Source organism: Salmo salar, chromosome 01 (assembly GCF_965601325.2).
Source record: "Salmo salar chromosome 01, fSalSal1, whole genome shotgun sequence".
Classification (NCBI taxonomy): Eukaryota; Metazoa; Chordata; class Actinopteri; order Salmoniformes; family Salmonidae; genus Salmo; species Salmo salar.
Genome location: NC_138291.1, coordinates 55,280,519 through 55,301,853, shown reverse-complemented (window position 1 = coordinate 55,301,853; position 21,335 = coordinate 55,280,519). Strand labels below are relative to the sequence as shown.

The 21,335-nt window shown below is 41.8% G+C and overlaps 1 protein-coding gene across 2 annotated transcripts in view; it reads left to right on the top strand.

The window, feature by feature from the left end:
* Positions 1–21,335, top strand: part of adgra1b (adhesion G protein-coupled receptor A1b) — a 287,261-nt gene that overhangs the window by 23,438 nt on the left and 242,488 nt on the right. For both annotated transcript variants that reach the window (XM_014200102.3, XM_014200092.3), the window contains exon 2: positions 16,028–16,099. In XM_014200102.3, coding sequence (XP_014055577.2) covers positions 16,028–16,099 — 72 coding nt within the window. The remainder of the gene's footprint in view (positions 1–16,027; positions 16,100–21,335) is intronic.

Sequence of the window (21,335 nt, the reverse complement as noted above, 5' to 3'; positions counted from 1 at the left end):
CACAAGCCACTGTATTCTCAGAGGCTACCTGGAACATATCCCAGTCCGCGTGGTCAAAACAATCTTGAAGCGTGGATTCCGATTGGTCGGACCAGCATTGAATAGACCTTAGCCTGGGTGCTTCCTGTTTGAGTTCCTGGCTATAGGAAGGGAGGAGAAAAATTGAGTCGTGATCAGATTTTCCGATGGAAGGGCGGGGGAGGGCCATGTAGGCATTTCGAAAAGCTGAATAGCAGTGGTCTAATGTTTTCTCAGAGCGAATGCTACAGTCAATGTGTTGGTAGAACTTCGGTAGCGTTTTCCTCAAATTTGCTTTGCAACAATAAATGCGGCCTCAGGATATGTGGTTTCCATTTTGCATAAAGTCCAGTGAAGTTTTGAGGGCCATCGTGGTATTGGCTTGAGGGGGAATATAAACGGCTGTGACTATAACCGAAGAGAATTCACTTGGGAGGTAATATGGCCGGCATTTGATTGTGAGGTATTCTAGGTTGGGTGAACAAAAGGACTTGAGTTTCTGTATGTTATCACACTCGCACCATGAGTGGTTAATCATGAAACACACACTCCCGCCTCTCTTCCCGGAGAGTTCTTTATTCCTGTCTGTGCGATATACTGAGAACCCAGATGGCTGTATGGACAAAGATATCCCGAGAGAGCCATGTTTCCGTGAAACAGACTCTGTTACAATCCCTGATGTCTCTCTGGAAGGAGATTCTCGCCCTGAGTTCGTCTGCTTTATTATCCAGAGACTGAACATTAGCGAGTAATATACTCTGAAGCGGTGGATGGTGTGTGCGCCTCCTGAATCAGACTAGAAGTCCACTCTGAATACCTCTTCTCCGCCAGCGGTGTTTTGGATCAGCCTCTGGAATCAATTCACTTGCAAACAAAGGATCCAATTTGGGAAAGTCGTATTCCCGGTCGTAATGCTGGTGAGTTACTGCCACTCTGATATCCAAAAGTTATTTCTGGCTGTATGTAATAATAAAAAATGTCCTGGGCTAATAATGTAAGAAATAACACACACAAAAACAAAATACTGCAAAGTTGCTTAGATGCTAGATGCAGAGCTGCCATATCTGTCGGCGCCATCTTGCCTCAGAAATGTGACAGTACACATTGCTGCTCAAAACCACATGATGTTTGCATCATGAGTGCAGTGTGCATACCCTTGTTCTGTTCAAACCAACCTTTGTTTTGTTGTTTAGATCAATGACCATACAGTATATATAAATGGACAAACCCATCGATGAAGTCACACCATTCATTCCTATGTGAAGACTTATTGGCACATTTGAAGATCAGGATGACATTTTTAGCTTGCCAAGATGGTGTCTCATGACATAACATGTGCAGTTTGAGCTACTACAGGAAGTGATGTTACAGGCTGCGACCAGGGTTGAACGACTGTCCCCTCTCATTGAGGATCTCAGTTGAAGGCCGACCCGGGTACTGCAGGCTGCCGGTAGCAACTCAATTATCCTTCTAGAGTCCTTCATTCCTTCTCTGTGCGAATTATAAAAAATTATTAATTGATAATCGTTTCAAGGACTTACATCTGATGTAATAGAAGCAAGTACTGGTACCATGATTGTCTTTATTGTTTTTATTTATTTAAACTAATATTATTATTTATTTTTTTAACTCTTTATTTTAACAGGGAAAACAGACTGAGACCTGGATCTCTTTTACGGCTGTGCCCTGTGTAAACATGTTGACTTGTACAGTTTTAGGCATACAGACAAGAACATTTCAAACATACAAAACACACACACAATTCAACAAAAACAATCAGACAACATCATATTGATCCTCCATAACATTTTTGAAATGGGCAAGGGACACCAGAGTATCTAACTTAACCTGTTAGGGCTAGGGGGCAGCATTTGCACGTCTGGATAAAATTTTTTTACCCGATTTAATCTGGTTACTAATCCTACCCAGTAACTAGAATATGCATATACTTATTATATATGGATAGAAAACACTCTAAAGTTTCTAAAACTGTTTGAATGGTGTCTGTGAGTATAACAGAACTCATTTGGCAGGCAAAACCCTGACACATTTTCTGACAGGAAGTGGATACCTGATGTGTTGTATTACCTTTAAACCTATCCCATTGAAAAACACAGGGGCTGAGGAATATTTTGGCACTTCCTATTGCTTCCACTAGATGTCACCAGCCTTTACAAAGTGTTTTGAGTCTTCTGGAGGGAGATCTGACCGAACAAGAGCCATGGAACGATGATGGCCCATTAGACACCTGGCGCGCGAGTTCATGTTGGGTACCCTCGTTCCAATACGTTATAAGAGTATGCATTCGTCCACCTTGAATATTATTCATGTTCTGGTTAAAAAAGGCCCTAATGATTTATGCTATACAACGTTTGACATGTTTGAACGAACGGAAATATATTTTTTCCCCTCGTTCATGACGAGAAGTCCGGCTGGCTTAGATCATGTGCTAACAAGACGGAGATTTTTGGACATAAATGATGAGCTTTTTTGAACAAAACTACATTCGTTATGGACCTGTGATACCTGGAAGTGACATCTGATGAAGAGAATCAAAGGTAATGGATTATTTACATAGTATTTTCGATTTTAGATCTCCCCAACATGACGTCTAGTCTGTATCGCAACGCGTATTTTTCTGGGCGCAGTGCTCAGATTATTGCAAAGTGTGATTTCCCAGTAAGGTTATTTTTAAATCTGGCAAGTTGATTGCGTTCAAGAGATGTAAATCTATAATTCTTTAAATGACAATATAATATTTTACCAATGTTTTCTAATTTTAATTATTTAATTTGTGACGCTGACTTGACTGCCGGTTATTGGAGGGAAACGATTTCCTCAACATCAATGCCATAGTAAAACGCTGTTTTTGGATATAAATATGAACTTGATAGAACTAAAAATGCATGCATTGTCTAACATAATGTCCTAGGAGTGTCATCTGATGGAGATTGTAAAAGGTTAGTGCATCATTTTAGCTGGTTTTATGGTTTTGGTGACCCTGTCTTTGACTTGACAAAACATTACACACAACTCTTGTAAATGTACTGTCCTAACATACTCTAAATTTATGCTTTCGCCGTAAAACCTTTTTGAAATCGTAAAACGTGGTTAGATTAAGGAGATGTTTATCTTTCAAAGGGTGTAAAATAGTTGTACGTTTGAAAAATTTGAATTTTGACATTTATTTGGATTCAAATTTGCCGCTCTTGAAATGCACCTGCTGTTGATGGAGTGCACCACGGGTGGCACGCTAGCGTCCCACCTAGCCCATAGAGGTTAAGTTGGATCTGCAGTTTGTTCCATAAATAAGGTGCAAAGGAACTGAAGGCAGTCCTACCCAACTCTGTGGAGACCGCAGGAGTCTCTAATGTAATCCACATCTGTGATCTGGTTTTAAAATTAGTATATCTAGTGGAAATTATTGATGATATATATGGAGGTAGATTTAAAAGAAGTGCTTTATAAATAAACAAGAGAGCATGTTGTTCTCGCCTCACAGATAGAGAGGCCCAACCCACATGTTGATATAGGATACAGTGATGAGTTTTGTAACTATCACCCGTGATAAACCTGAGTGCACAATGGTAAATAGCATCCAGTGGTTTTAATGTGTTTGCCGATGCATGCATATAGATAATATCACCATAAACTAAAACGGACATAAACGTAGCCTGCACAATTAGTTTTCTATTGACAGAGGACAGACAAGCCCTGTTTCTGTAAAGGAACCCTATCTTGAATTTGAGCTTTTTTTCCCAATTCAGTAACATGTTTTTTTAAAAGAAAGCCTATCATCTAACCATACCCCTAAGTATTTATATGCAGAGACCTGTTTGATTTGAGTACCATCCAAGCTAGTGATTACAAAAGTGTTTCTAACTGAGAGTTTAGACCTAGAAAAAAACATGACATTTGTTTTCTTAGCGTTTAAAACAAGTTTAAGCTGTAAAAGAGACACCTGTAGTATCCTAAAATCAGACTCCAACTGCATTAAAGCTTGGTCCGCTGTTGGAGCAATAGAGTACATCACTGTGTCATCTGCATATAAATGGAATTTACAATATCTGACATCACCAATGTTGTTTATATAAAGTGAGAACAATAGTGGGCCAATTATTGAACCCTGAGGGACCCCTTTAAGTAACTGTAAGGGGTCAGACTTGACCCCGTCGACCATGACGGCCTGAGTTCTATCTTTAAGATAGTCATAAAACCATCGGCAGGCATCAGTGCCCAGTCCTATAGATGACAGCTTACTCAAAAGGATAGCAGGGTCTACAGTGTCAAAAGCTTTTGACAAATCTACAAACAACACAGCACAGGGCTTTCTATCATCTAAGGCATTTGCAATATCATTTACAACAAGCATAGTGGCCGATGTGGTACTGTGTTTAGATCTAAAACCAGATTGATTGGTGCTAAGAATACTGTTAGCAGAAAGATAAGATTGTAACTGTTTGTTGACTATAGATTCTAGGATCTTTGCCAGACAAGGGAGCCTAGAGATGGGTCGATAGTTATCCAAATCACTACCGTCACCTCCCTTAAGTAATGGCAGAACAAAAGCTGCTTTCCACACCTTAGGGATATTTCCTGTGCTTAATATTGACCAAGAAAATGGGGGATTCTGCTTTCTAGATACAACAGCCTGCAGTACCTCCGTCGACCTTCAACTTGAGATCCTCAATGAGAGGGGGCAGTCGTTCTCCCCTGGTTTAGAGTTGAGGCAGTTGGAGGTTTGCCAATAAAAAATAAATACAACATTTTTGAATGAGCTCAGCTTTTGAATGTCACATCTGTGTTTTCAGGTTTTGATGTATTGATTAGTTGTGTCTTCCAAATAGCGTCTTACCCAGCCCCAATTGGTTGATTCCTCGCAAAACTAGAACAAAAAAATACCATGATAAATGTTTTTTCTCACTATATTTAATCCATAGAAGGGTCCTTTGGAGGAATACAATATATTTTACATTTGTATCTTAAAGCATAATTGAGAAATAAGTAATCAAAATTTGAATTTTTTTTCATTTTGGCCTTACCCAGGCCTTCTTTAAGAGTCCATAATGTTTCATCAATATGTGCTACAATGCAACCATTTGTGTCATACCGCTTGCTCTGTAATATGAGTAGTATTTTGATTTCACTAACAATTTTCTTACTTTCGTTTTTAAATATTGAAACATTTAAACATGAATATTGAAAATGTAAATGTTTTGATTTGGCATATATATATATATATATATTATATGTGGTTTTGTCGGAGCAGATGGTCAGGGGAGCCCAGAATATAATTATAATAATTTTCTAACTGCACACTTAAGCCCAAAAAGAGATTTGCATTTGAAAATAACAATAATTTCATACCTTGATTACATCGAGAAATGATCAAATGTCAAATTGTTAACATTTATTCATAGGAATACTTGGGAACAGATTTTTTTGTTGCTGAATTTCTGGTGATTTTACTGGCTTTTTTTAAAACCAAAATGTAACCCCCCCCCCCCACAGAGCACACACACACACACACACACACACACACACACACACACACACACACACACACACAAAAAAAAAAATACTATCTTTTATACTATTTTCTACATTGTAGAATAATAGTGAAGACATTCAAACTATGAAATAACACATGGAATCATGTAGTAAGAAAAAAAGTGTTAAACAAATCAAAATATATTCATATTTTAGATTCTTCAAAGTAGCTAACCTTTTCCTTGATGACAGCTTTATACACTCTTCTCTCAACCAGCTTCATGAGGAATGCTCTTCCAACAGTCTTGTTGGCTGCTTTTACTTCACTCTGCGGTCCAACTCATCCCAAACCATCTCAACTGGGTTGAGGTTGGGTGATCACGCTCCTTCTTGATCAAATAGCCCTTACACAGCCTGGGGGTGTGTTGGGTTATTGTTCTGTTGAAAAACAAATGATAGTCCCACTAAGCACAGACCAGATGGGATGGCGTATTGCTGCAGAATACTGTGGTAGCCATGCTGGTTAAGTGTGCCTTGAATTCTAAAGAAATCACACCTACTCCTCCATGCTTCACGGTGCGAACAACACATGAGGAGATCATCTGTTCACCTACTCTGCGTCTCACAAAGACGCGCCGGTTCGAACCAGAAATGTCATATGTACTCATCAGACCAAAGGACAGATATCCACCGGTCTAATGTCCGTTGCTCGTGTTTCTTGGCCCAAGCAAGTCTCTTATTCTTATTGGTGTCCTTTAGTAGTGGTTTCTTTGCAGCAATTTGATCATGAAGGCCTGATTCACGCAGTCTCCTCTGAACAGTTGATGTTGAGATGTGTCTGTTACTTGAACTCTGTGAAGCATTTATTTGGGCTGTAATTTCTGAGGCTGGTAACACTAATAAACTTATCCTCTGCAGCAGAGGTAACTCTGGAACTTCCTTTTCTGTTACGGTCTTCATGAGAGCCAGTTTCATCATAGCACTTGCTATGCTTATAGCACTTGCTTATTTGAGCTGTTCTTGCAATAATATGGACTTGGTCCCTACCTTGTCACAACACAACTGATTGGCTTAAACACATTAAGAAGGAAATAAATTCCACAAATTACCTTTTAACAAGCCCCACCTGTTAATTGAAATGCATTCCAGTTGACTACCTCATGAAGCTGGTTGAGAGAATGCCAACAGTGTGCAAAGCTGTCATTAAGGCAAAGGGTGGCTACTTTGAAGAATCTCAAATAGAAAATATATTTTGATTTATTTAACACTTTTTTGCTTGCTACATGATTCCATTTGTGTTATTGAATAGTTTTGATGTCTTCACTATTATTCTGCCCTTAGATTTTCACTGGTACTGTATGTAAACATTCCTTCCTCCAAAGGACCCTTCTATGGAGTAAATGTTGTTAAAAGCAAAAGGTTATGGTCTTTTTTTTGTTGAGTTTTGTGAGGAATCACCCAATTGACTCCATAGACATATGACTGTTTTGATTTTCCTCTCTACAGACCTTTATGCCAGATGGAATCCAAACTGACAGAGCCCCAATAGGATCTTGATGTCTAAATCAACAACAAGTTCTTATGAACTGCTGCTTACTCTGTTTTGGGCTCCCACCGGCATAGTGTTAGTGTTGCAGTATTTTCCGACCGAACTTAGATATCTTAACTGACCTGGCTAAGATTGCTTTGTCTCTATGGACGATTGGCGCTGATGTGATTTAGAGGGATACCAGTACTTCTCCATGAGGGACCCCAAAAGATAACATCTCTTGGACATTTGATGTGAATTTATTTGACACCACTCTCTGCCCTCTCAGATCTGTGGGGGGGACTTCCTCTTCTCAGTCAGTTCATGGCACGTCCTACCATGATTAGTCATCAGTCTTAGGCGCAAAATTCTCCTTAACACTAAAAAAGCTGATAACGTCATGTGGACACAAAAACGAGTTTACATTTTTATTACTCTGCCAAATTTAAAGACATGTCCTTGACTTTTCAAAGTCTATATAGCACACTGTCATTGTTAGAATATTAACACAAATTCTGTTGGTGATATGTTTTTTTTCCTTCTTCTTTTTGTTGTTAGAGTTAGCCTAAAGACATTATTCAATTCACAGCAGTCTGATGGATGACAATATTATCAATTGTCATTGTATATGAAGAGATGGGTGCAGCTTGGAATTGACACAGACAGGGAAACGGTGCAGCAAAAAGTAACTTTTTCAAATCCTCCTACAGAGTCACATGCAGGTAAGACGTCTTGATTTCTAAATAGTATCAGAAATAGCAGTTTTTTCAGTTTATAAAACACTTAACTTTGTGAAATAGAGGTGAGCTTTATTTCAAATTAGAAACTGGGTGGTTTGAGCCCTGAATGCTGATTGGCTGACAGCCGTGCTATATCAGACCGTATACCACAGGTTTGACAAAACGTTTTTTTTTACTGCTCTAATTACATTGGTAACCAGTTTATAATAGCAATAAAGCACCTTGGGGGTATATACCACGGCTAAGGGCTGTATCCAGGCACTCCGCGTTGCGGAGCCATGGTATATAAAACATTTAAAAAATAATATTTCACCTTTATTTAACCAGGTAGGCTAGTTGAGAACAAGTTCTCATTTACAACTGCGACCTGGCCAAGATAAAGCAAAGCAGTGCGACACAAACAACAACACAGAGTTACACATGGAATAAACAAACATACAGTCAATAACACAATAGAAAAGTCTATATACAGTGTGTGCAAATGAGGTAAGATAAGGGAGGTAGGCAATAAATAGGCCATAGTGGCAAAATAATCACAATTTAGCAATTAAACACTGGAGTGATAGATGTGCAGAAGATGAATGTGCAAGTAGAGATACTGGGGTGCAAAGGAGCAAAAAATTAAATAACAGTATGGGGATGAGGTAGTTGGATGGGCTATGTACAGGTGCAGTGATCTGTGTGCTGCTCTGACAGCTGGTGCTTAAAGCTAGTGAGGGAGATATGAGTCTCCAGCTTCAGTGATTTTTGCAGTTTGTTCCAGTTATTGGCAGCAGAGAACTGGGGAATTTGGGGGTGACCAGTGAAATATACCTGCTGGAGAGCATGCTACTGATGGGTGCTGCTATTGTGACCAGTGAGCTGAGATAAGGTGGGGCTTTATATAGCAAAGACTTATAGATGACCTGGCCAGTGGGTTTGGCGACGAATATGAAGCGAGGGTCAGCCAACGAGAGCATACAGGTCGCAGTGGTTGGTAGTATATGGGGCTTTGGTGACAGAACGGATGGCACTGTGATAGACTGCATCCAATTTGCTGAGTAGAGTGTTGGAGGCTATTTTGTAAATGACATCGCCGATGTCAAGGATCGGTAGGATAGTCAGTTTTACGAGGGTTTACGATGTTTGGCAGCATGAGTGAAGGATGCTTTGTTGCGAAATAGGAAGCCGATTCTAGATTTAATTTTGGATTGGAGATGCTTAATGTGAGTCTGGAAGGAGACTTTACAATCTAATCAGACACCTAGGTATTTGTAGTTGTCCACATATTCAGAACCGTCCAGAGTAGTGATGCTGGACGGGCGGGCAGATGCGGGCAGCGATCGGTTGAAGAGCATGCATTTAGTTTTACTTGCATTTAAGATCAGTTGGAGGCCATGGAAGGAGTGTTGTATATGGCATTGAAGCTCGTTTGGAGGTTTAACACAGTATCCAAAGATGGGCCACATGTATACAGAAGTGTGTCGTCTGCGTAGAGGTGGATCAGAGAATCACCAGCAGCAAGAGCGACATCATTGATGTATACAGAGAAAAGATTCGGCCCGAGAATTGAACCCTGTGGCACCCCCATAGAGACTGCCAGAGGTCCGGACAACAGGCCATCCGATTTGACACACTGAACTCTGTCTGAGAAGTAGTTGGTGAACCAGACGAGGCAGTCATTTGAGAAACCAAGGCTGTTGAGTCTGCCGATAAGAATGTGGTGATTGACAGAGTCGAAAGCCTTGGCCAGGTCGATGAATACAGCTACACAGTATTGTCTCTTATCGATGGTGGTTATGATATCGTTTAGGACTTTGTGCGTGGCTGAGGTGCACCCATGACAAGCACGGAAACCAGATTGCATAGCGGAGAAAGTACAGTGGGATTTGAAATGGTCGGTGATCTGTTTGTTAACTTGGCTTCCGAAGACCTTAGAAAGGCCGGGTAGGATAGATATAGGTCTGCAACAGTTTGGGTCTAGAGTGTCTCCCCCTGTGAAGAGGGGGGTGACCGCGGCAGCTTTCCAATCTTTGGGGATCTCAGACGATTCGAAAGAGAGGTTGAACAGGCTAGTAATAGGGGTTGCAACAATTGCGGCGAATAATTTTAGAAAGAGAAGGTCCAGATTGTCTAGCCCAGCTGATTTGTAGGGGTCTAGATTTTGCAGCTCTTTCATAACATCGGCTATCTGGATTTTGGTGAAGGAGAAATCGGTGAGGCTTGGGCAAGCTGCTGTGTGGGGTGCAGGGCTGTTGACCGGGGTAGGGGTAGGGCTAGCCAGGTGGAAAGCATTGCCAGCCGTAGAGAAAGGCTTATTGGAATTCTCAATTATTGTGGATTTATCGGTGGTGACAGTGTTTCCTAGCCTCAGTGCAGTGGGCAGCTGGGAGGAGGTGCTCTTATTCTCCATGGACTTTACAGTGTCCAATAACTTTTTGGAGTTTGTGCTTCAGGATGCAAATTCATGTTTGAAAAAGCTAGCCTTTGCTTTCCTGACTGCCTGTGTATATTGGTTCCTAACTTCCCTGAAAAGTTGCATATCGCGGGGGCTATTCGATGCTAATGCAGAACGACACAGGATGTTTTTGTGCTGGTCAAGGGCAGACAGGTCTGGAGTGAACCAAGGGCTATATCTGTTCCTGGTTCTACATTTTTTGAACGGGGCATGCTTATTTGAAACAGCACTTTTAAAGAATAACCAGGCATTCTCTACTGATGGAATGAGGTCAATATCCTTCCAGGATGCCAGGTCAATTAGAAAGGCCTGCTCGGTGAAGTGTTTTAGGGAGCGTTTGACAGTGATGAGGGGTGGTCGTTTGACCACAGATCCATTATGGATGCATGCAATGAGGCAGTGATCGCTGAGATGTTGATTGAAGACAGCAGAGGTGTATTTAGAGGTCAGGTTGGTTAGGATGATATCTATGAGGGTGCCCGTGTTTACGGATTTGGGGTTGTACCTGGTAGGTTCATTGATCATTTGTGTGAGATTGAGGGCATCTAGCTTAGATTGTAGGATGCCCGGGGTGTTAAGCATGTCCCAGTTTAGGTCACCTAACAGTACGAGCTTTGGCGAGAAATGGGGGGCAATCAATTCACATATGGTGTCCAGGGCACAGCTGGGGGCATAAGGTGGTCTATAGCAAGTAGCAACAGTGAGAGACATGTTTCTGGAAAGGTGGATTTTTAAAAGTAGAAGCTCATTGTTTGGGCACAGACCTGGATAGTATGACAGAACTCTGCAGGCTATCTCTGCAGTAGATTGCAACTCTGCCCCCTTTGGCAGTTTTATCTTGTCATAAACTGTTATTGTTACGGATGGAAATTTCAGGGTTTTTGGTGGCCTTCCTAAGCCAGGATTCAGACACCGCTAGGACATCCGGGTTGGCAGAGTGTGCTAAAGCAGTGAATAAAACAAACTTAAGGAGGAGGCTTCTAATGTTAACATGCATGAAACCAAGGCTTTTACGGTTACAGAAGTCAACAAATGAGAGCGCCTGGGGAATGGGAGTGGAGCAAGGCACTGCAGCGCCTGGATTAACCTCTACATCACCAGAGGATCATAGGAATAGAGGAGGATAAGGGTACGGCTGAAGTCTATAAGAACTAGTCATCCAGTGCATTCCGAACATAGAGTAAAAGGAGCAGGTTTCTGGGAACAGGAAAAATAGATTAAAGGCATAATGTACAGACAAGGGTATGGTAGGATGTGAATACAGTGGAGGTAAACCTCGGCAATGAGTGACGATAAGAGAGGTATTTACTCTAGAAACACCATTTAAACCAGGTGAGGTCACCGCATGTGTGGGAGGTGGACCAAAGGGTTAGCTAAGGCATACTGAGCAGGGCTGGAGGCTCTACAGAGAAATAAGACAATAATCACTAACCAAAACGGCTATGGACAAGGCATATTGACATTAGGGAGAGGCATGCGTAGCCGATCGATCATGGAGTCTAGTGAGTAGCTAGGCGGGCTGGAGACACGGCGATTCAGACAGTTAGCGGGCCGGGGATAGCAGGCTAGCAGATGGGCCTTAGGGAGACGTTGCGACTGAAGAGTCAGTTGTAGCCCCCTCGGGCGGTTACGTTGGCAGACCAGTCGTGATGGATCGGCGGGGCTCCGTGTAATAAAAGGGTCCAGGCCAATTGGAAAAATAGGTATTGTAGCCCAAGAAAGTTGGCTGATGGACTTCTTCAGCTAACAGTCCGATATGCTCTAGACAGCTAGCGGGCCGCGGCTAGCAGATGGGCATTCAGGGGACGTCGTGACGGAGGAGCCTGTTGAAAACCATCTCGGGTGGATTACGTCGGTAGACCAGTCGTGAAGGATCGGCGGGGCTCCGTATCGGCAGTAAAAGGGGTCCAGGCCAATTTGCAAAATAGGTATTGTAGCCCAAGGAGTGGCTGATTTGACCTCTTCAGCTAGCTGGGAGATGGGCCTAGCATAGGCAAGCTCCAGACTAATTGGTGCGTGCTTCGGGACAGAGACGTTAGCCAGGAGTAGCCACTCGGATAGTAGCTAGCTGCGATGATCCAGATGAAAAGGTTTAGAGCTCTGGGTTGAATCGCGCTGTGCAGAGTCCGGTATGCTCTGGTTTGAATCGCGCTGTGCAGACTGGCAGGATTTGTCCTGGTTAAAGGTTAGCTGATGACCGCTAGCAGTGGCTAGCTGACTTCTAGCTAGTAGCCAGTTGGCTGGCTAGCTTCTATTGGGTGTCGTGTCTTTAGGGTACCATTAAACTGAAGACATGTTTATCAATTAACTCCCTGTAATTATTATCACGCGATTCAACTGATTAATCGTTTAACTATAATTAACTAGGAGATCGGGGCACCAAGGAAAATATTCAGATTACAAAGTTATAATTTTCCTAATATAACTTTCCTATATTATAATATTATAGTATAGGCCGATTTATCTTCTGGTTTAAATGGTGTATTTTACCTCGCGTCCAGTCTCATTCCAAACGTCGTAAATTGTTGTATCTGCACGAACCCAGCCTTTACTAAGAGTCATCCATACATCAATTGTCTTAAAATCATTTATTTACTAAACTAAGTAATTCACAGAAAGCATACAAACAGTAATTATCGTCACAAAGAATTGGTAGAGTAATGTGCCCTAGTGGGCTAAACAGGCATGGCTGGTGTCTGGTTAAACAAAGGGTCATAAACGGTCAGCTGAGGAGGCACACAGAGTTCATTAATATTAACAATGATATGCTAATCCTTTGTACATGAACGCTCACTCATTCGGGAACAACTGCAATCAATATATATTTACGCTCAGTGTGTCGTCGGGATCCTTGTTGGAGCGTCGTTCTGTTGGAGAGTTCTCTCTCTCTCTCTCTCGGTTAGAATGGATCTTTCAAAGCGACATTCATTAATGTCGTCATAGAATGGATGTTTCGTCGGTCTTCATGTTTAATGATATAATTTACTTAGCTGCAGACTATTAATTAATATCAAAGACTTGTTCTTATTCTGTCGGTATCGATAGTCTAAAAGTTAACCACATGGTGTAGTTCACTTTCAGTAGAGGAATTGGATGGTAAAACCTATTGGCCAACTCGCAATGGAGTGGAGGCCTGGTCTGAAGAAAGTAAATCAGGGTGGGGTTTTATAGTGAACATAGAACAGGCTTGTCACATGACGCCTGGTCCTGTCTGTGTCCCTGGGGGTGTGCCGATGACTGATTTAATCTTTGAACATAAATACATTCTATCACATTAACATCAGTACACAGCATCTCAATGTATTACAAAATAGCTTTATCCTTATTAATACATTCTATACAACCATTTGGATGCAAGTCCCATCGCTGAGGCTATTATATAAATAGTTTTATGGTAATATGGCTATATTGTCTCTTCTGAGTATCACAGAATTGTACCAAGCGGACCAGTTCGTAGCTGGATTCTTCACCAATCTTCCATACCTTCTCCAGAACATAAATGTCGTTCAGTTTCCCAATTCTGTGAGTTGGAAGAATTTCCTGTGTCTCTATGGGCCATGTGGCAAGAGATTCTCCTCTGGAATTTTACCACCCCTTCACACAGGGCCTGGGTGGGGGGAGGTAGGTTGGGGGATGGTGCAAGGGGGAGGGGGTCAACTGTCCTCCCTGTACTCAAAGAGGGCAGCGTCATGACATGGGGGTTCCGGTTCTAAAGTAAAGAAAATAGCAGATCCATACCACATTGGGTGAGGCAGGTTGCAGGAGAGTATGTTGGAGTTGAAGTTAAAAAAATATTTAAAAAATACATACAAAATATATGCGAAGTAAAAATATATACACGGGACAAGACAAAGACATATTGGCCATATACCACACCCCCTCGCGCCTTATTTCTTAAATAACCGCTGTTCCATGCGTTCAACACGGGAGCAGTCTTTCAAGGTCAGGTCTGTCAAGGTCAGGTCTTTCTAGTGTTAAAGGAGTTCAGGGTGAGGAACCATCTAACATCAAGTTGTAAAATAGTGAACTACTTATTTTCAACTTCTTCCAAAACTCTTATGACGCTCAGTTTTTAACTCTCAACTTGTGCTCATAATATGCAGTAGCTTGTCTCTCCGTTGACTGATTTAATATGCACTTGCTCAGCAGTCTCTATTAAAGGTCTTTAATGCCATTATACACTGTATTTATGCTCACAAAATATTATTTGAATATGTCATTTTTTATGTGTACATTGTCACTGTGTGTATCCCACATCATGCCAATTCCAAAATAACTACAACCCCCCCCCCCCCCCCCCCGCTAGGCTGGTGAGTAATTTGCCTCTACAGCACAATGCATTGTGGGATCACACTGCTTAATCCTAGGGCATTAGAAGGTGACAAAAGAAGGTGACTTGTGACACAACCTAATTACCACTCTTGCCAAACCTCTGCCATTACTCCTGAGAATGGAAGGGGAGGAGGAAGACGAGCGAGTGATTTGACCTTGGGTGTCTGTCTGTAGGAGCGTGCCAGTAGGAGACATGCAACGTGGTGCATGCAAAGCAGCAGGCCTCACTTCCATGCTCCACCACTCACTGCATGGCCATACCGCCAGGCCAGCCCTGCAGCAGACAGGATGATCTAAGGTCTGGCAAGAGTGATTTAATATTTTAGCAGATATGAAATCCCCAAAATGCCATTTTAGGTGTATTTCAAATTATGTGGATCTGGGCAGAGGAATGAGCGTGACATAAATCATTACACACTCAGCCTACAGGGCTGAAGGAAAGGAGGGTCAGTAGAGAGGGGTGAACTGGGTATCTCAGCATTCAAAGTCAAAATAATTTACTGCTGTATTCAAGTCCATGACTGGAAATCAATGGAAAAATGTTGCCGAGATCCTGCATTGTTCGTAAAGTGTTGGCAGGCAGGGTGTATATGTCTGTGTATGTCTGCTTGAACACAAACTAGTGGTTGTTTACTGGTGTGTGGGTGGACTTTATCTTTTGTCTGATATGTTTGTTTGTTTCACTAAAGCAGTAGGTAACATAGCCCTCCATCTGTGTCCTAACGAGTCCCCCTGGACCCTCCAGACACAACACTGATGGGCTACTGTTTTTCACTATGGGATGATGTGCGTGTGTCTGTGTACTGCATTCGTCCTTGCTTTCGTGTAATTGTTTCTGTGATGGTGGTTAGCTGAACTCCTTCCGGAGGCTCAGTGTGTTATGACTGATGTTTTTGAGTAATTGGGTGTGTTCTGCTAAGAGGCTTTGCAGAGAGTCTGGAGTGAATGTTTTTAACCCTCCTTGATACACAAACAAATACCCATATTACAAGATAAATACTCAAGATCCTTTCCCCAGATTAAAAAATAAAGCACTAAATACCCTTTAACTATATACTTCAACAAGAACAGAAATGTATATCCATATAGAGTCCTGGGGCAAATATGTATTTATTGCCTATACTGTACCTGTTGAGCACATGCACATCATTGATTTGTTTGCGGTTCATAGTGGTAGCTGTAGATCAGGGGGGTCAAACATGTTTTGCCCCGGGGGCCGTATTCGGTCTTCAACGAGGTTATATTTCCTAGCTGTCAAAAATGGCAAACAATAGCCACAAAAATCCATAAATAAGACAAAAAAAATGCATCCAAGACGGGACATTTAACGCCAGAGAAATGTATCTCTGATTTAATATCTCTCACCAAGTTATTGACAGGATGCATCATTTATTGGACATTTGTCTGTATTTTTGTGACGTCTACTAATATGTCGAAAGGCTCACCTTCTCACAGTCAACCTTTCCACTCTTCTGTCCACAGGATCCTCAGTAACAACAAGATCTCGCTGCTGAAAAATGCCTCCTTCTTTGGCCTGACAGTCCTGGAGAAACTGTAAGTAAGCCATCTGCTGCTGGGAATTGTTCTGTTTGTCCTCCCCTGAGCCATAATGGCTGTCATCATGAGAATGACCCTGCCTGCGCTGTGGAAGGGACAGTGCAAGGGGACAGCCATGGGGGCTAGGGTAACGCTCAAGGAGCTGTTGTTAATGCTAGTCCAAATCAAATGTTGACTGCTTCCACCTTCAAGACACTGCATTTAACCTCAATTGCCTGAGTAAATGTCTTAACATTTATAATATATAGTAGGATATACACTGAGTGTACAAAACATGACATAGATTGACCCAGATGAATCCAGGTGAACGCTATGATCCCTTATTGATGTCAAGTGTCAAATCCATTTCAATTAGTGTAGATGAAGGGGAGGAGAAAGGTTAAAGAAGGATTTTGAAGCCTTGAGACATGGAGTGTGTATGTGTGCCATTCAGAGGGTGAAATGGGCAAGACAAAATTTTTTAAATGCCTTTAAACAGGGTATGGTAGTAGGTGCCAGGCGCACTGGTTTGTGTCAAGAACGGCAATGCTGTTTCACGCTCAACAGTTTCCCGTGTGTATCAAGAATGGTCTACCACCCAAAGGACATCAACCCAACTTGACACAACTGTGAGAAGCATTGGAGTCAACATGGGCCAGCATCCCTGTGGAACGCTTCCTACAACTTGTAGAGTCCATGCCCCGACAAATTGAGGCTGTTATGAGGGCAAAGGGGTGAGTGCAACTCAATATTAGGAAGGTGTTGCTAATGTTTGGTATGCTCAGTGTACATCATATAATAAATAGGGTCCTATAAAATACAATTTATTTAGTTTTTCCCCAAATTCCATTTTCTGTTTTGTTTTGCCAGGTTTCTGTTTTTAAGTTTCTGCTCTCAGAATTTAACATTTTTAATTTTAATCATTTAGCAGACACTCTTATCTGGAGCGACTCACAGGAGCTATTAGGGTTAAGTGCCTTGCTCAAGAGCACATCGACAGATTTTTCACCTAGTTGGCTCGTGTGAACACAGTCAGAGAAGCACAAGAAGAGCGGGTGTGCGGCGGGAGAGGGGGTGAAAACACTTCGTTGGGGACCGCAGCAAGGCAAATTGGTGCAACAGCAAAACGTCACTTCTAGCGACAAATCAAGGAACCAATAGCGGATCTCACTGACAAATTGTTGGCAACATCTCACGGCTACATAGGGATGGGCAAGACTCCCTCATGACCAGTCCGTCCATCCTGCCAGCTGTAGCTGTTGGCAGTGCACACTGGCTGTGCTATCACGAACAGGGTGTGCCAAAGCACCGCTTACAGGTGCCCTCAGTGAGTGGGAAGTGGGGCCCCAGCTGTTGCAGAGTCTGCCCGTTTGGCGCCCAGAAGGCTGTGGTGCTACGGCTGACTGACGGGCTTACCCAGCACCGTCTGTGATGCTGTGGAATTTTGATTCTACCACACTGTGATCAGAGTCCCCATTACTGTACCCTGGATCTGGAAGGGAGGGGAGAGGAGGTAGCTAGACACATTGGGATGAGACTGAGCTGATGATTATACAGCATATTGCCTGGTGTTTCTGGTTACTAAAGCATTTGAGGGTATGGAATATTGTTCTACATATTGTTCTGTTTTAAAGATTATATCATGGTTTGATTATTGAGCCGCTGGCTATGTACCATTGATTAGCATATATTTGCAACCACCTACTCAAAATGGAGATTCATGTTCAAAGCAATTATTTTACCTTTTGTTTTACCCACACTGGAATTGATACATTTCATCACATCAGAGAGGAGACGTTTTGGGTGGTGGCCTGAATCAAATCAAATCAAATCAAATCAAATTTATTTTTATATAGCCCTTCGTACATCAGCTGATATTCTCAAAGTGCTGTACAGAAACCCAGCCTAAAACCCCAAACAGCAAGCAAAGCATGTGAAAGAAGCACGGTGGCTAGGAAAAACTCCCTAGGAAAAACTCCCTAGAAAGGCCAAAAACCTAGGAAGAAACCTAGAGAGGAACCAGGCTATGAGGGGTGGCCAGTCCTCTTCTGGCTGTGCAGGGTGGCACCATATAGTCCTGGGCTCATTATCTGTCAAAGTGGGTCAGATTTATAGCATGCATATGAACAAAGCACACCACTGTTCTCTGTCAAGATGTGATGCTTTACTAGTTCAATGTGTTCCCACAATGTAAACCATCCCATTCCATAGCAATTCATTTCCTTGAATCCCATGTCGTCAAATTGAGAATTCAGTAATAGTATGTGACCTATGTAGCATGTGATATGTACAGGTAACTGCCAAAATAATGGAAACATGCGTAAATGAGGGATACAAGGTGTGATTCCTGAGTTAATTAAGCAATTAACATCCCATCATGCTTACAGCCATGTATAAAAATGCTGGTCAGGCCATTAATTTGGCTACCATGGCTATGCCCCCCATAGGATTACAATGCCCCCATCCACTGGGCACGAGTGGTCACTGAATGGTTTAATGAGCATGAAAATTATGTAAACTATATGCCATGGCTGTCTCAGTCGCCAGATCTCAACCCAATTGAACACTTATGAGAGAATCTGGAGCGGCGCTTGAGACAATGTTTTCCATCAACAAAACACCAAATGATGGAATTTCTCATTGACGAATGCTGTCGCATCCCTCCAATAGAGTTCCAGGCACCAAGCTGTTCTGGCTCGTGATGGCCCAACACCCTACTAAGACATTTTATGTTAGTGTTTCCTTTATTTTGGCAGTTACCTGTATGTGTATGTATGTACAGTTGAAGTCAGAAGTTTACATACACTTAGATAGTATTCATTAAAACTCGTTTTTCAACCACTCCACAAATTTCTTGTTAACAAACTATAGTTTTGGCAAGTCGGTTAGGACATCTATTTTGTGCATGACACAAGTAATTTTTCCAACAATTGTTTACAGACAGATTATTCCACTCATAATTCACTGTATCACAATTCCAGTGGGTCAGAAGTTTACATACACTAAGTTGACTGTGTCTTTAAACAGCTTGGAAAATTCACAAAAATAATGTCATGGCTATAGAAGCTTCTGATAGGCTAATTGACATCATTTGAGTCAATTGGAGGTGTACCTGTGGATGTATTTCAAGGCCTACCTTCAAACTTTGCTTGACATCATGGGAAAATCAAAAGAAATCAGCCATGACCTCAGAAAAGAAATTGTAGACCTCAAGTCTGGTTCATCCTTGGGAGCAATTTCCAAACACTTGAAGGTAACACTTTCATCTGTACAAACAATAGTACGCAAGTATAAACACCATGGGACCACGCAGCCATCATACCGCTCAGGAAGGAGACGCGTTCTGTCTCCTAGAGATGAACGTACATTGGTGCGAAAAGTGCAAATCAATCCCAGAACAACAGCAAAGGACCTTGTGACGATGCTGGAGGAAACGGGTACAAAAGTATCTATATCCACAGTAAAACGAGTCCTATATCGATATAACCTGAAAGGCCACTCAGCAAGGAAGAAGCCACTGCTCCAAAACCGCCATAAAAAAGCCAGAATACGGTTTGCAACTGCAAAGTTGTACTTTTTGGAGAAATGTCCTCTGGTCTGATGAAACAAAAATAGAACTGTTTGGCCATAATGACCATCGTTATGTTTGGAGGAAAAGGGGGGAGGCTAGCAAGCCGAAGAACACTATCCCAACCGTGAAGCACGGGGGTGGCAGCATCATGTTGTGGGGGTGCTTTGCTGCAGGAGGGACTGGTGCACTTCACAAAATAGATGGCATCATGAGGGAGGAAAATTATGTGGATATATTGAAGCAACATCTCAAGACATCAGTCAGGAAGTTAAAGCTTGGTCGCAAATGGGTCTTCCAAATGGACAATGACCTCAAGCATACTTCCAATGTTGTGGCAAAATGGCTTAAGGACAACAAAGTCAAGGTATTGGAGTGGCCATCACAAAGCCCTGACCTCAATCCTATAGAACATTTGTGGGCAGAACTGAAAAAGCGTGTGTTCCGAGCAAGGAGACTTACAAACCTGACTCAGTTACACCAGCTCTGTCAGGAGGAATGGGCCAAAATTCACCCAACTTATTGTGGGAAGCTTGTGGAAGGCTATCTGAAACATTTGACCCAAGTTAAACAATTTAAAGGCAATGCTACCAAATACTAATTGAGTGTATGTAAACTTCTGACCCACTGGGAATGTGATGAAAGAAATAAAATCTGAAATAAATCATTCTCTCTACTATTATTCTGACATTTCACATTCTTAAAATAAAGTGGTGATCCTAACTGACCTAAGACAGGGAATTTTTACTAGGATTAAATGTCAGGAATTGTGAAAAACGGAGTTTAAATATATTTGGCTAAGGTGTATGTAAACTTCCGACTTCAACTATATGCATGTTATTGTATGTGATATGCATCAATCTGAGTTCACTGCCCACAGGCATTTACTTAAGAGAGGACATATGTTGTTTTGGCCACTTAGTTAGAACCTTGACCAAATGTTCCATATATGTCATGATGAGTCGATAGGTTAAGTGTAGAGCGGCAGAGAGATGGAGTAGAGCGAAATGACCTCACCTCTGAGACAGCATCAAAATGCAGGGTGGCGACTGGCGTTCTTCACTCTGTAAATGGACGTCAGGAGGGTGACTCGTCCTCTAAAGTTTGCTCTTGTTGTTTTCTTTTGGAAAGAGGTATATTACTGACGTCTATCCACACCTCTTTAGGGTAGAGTCTCCTTCGATGGTGATTGATGTATATATGGCACATCTTCAAAGGACAAATCACTTTGCCTGATTGAGCAACAAACAAGTGCAATTTTTTTCACAATGATTATATATTTATTTATTTATTTATTTGAGGGATCACGTGACATGTAGGGGTTATAAAACTGCCTCCTATAATTGACTGTGTATTGATTAAAGCTTTGTCAAAGAAACAGTGGGGTCTGTAATGATTAGATCCCTTGATAAAGATGCGCAAAATAGACTGAATAAAATAAATAATACAAGTACGACCTATATTATATGCTCAGAAATAATTTTTAACAATTATTTTATATTAATACAATTGCTCAGAGGAAGAGATTTTGTTTAACAAGTAATAAATAGCAAATTCTCAAAGTAAGGGGGTCAGAATTATTGGATCCCCTGTTTCAAATACTCCACCACCCTCCCCTTGTGAGGAAAACGACATTGAGCCGGCATTGGCACTTGGGTTGGAACTGGTTTTATGGTCATATGAACT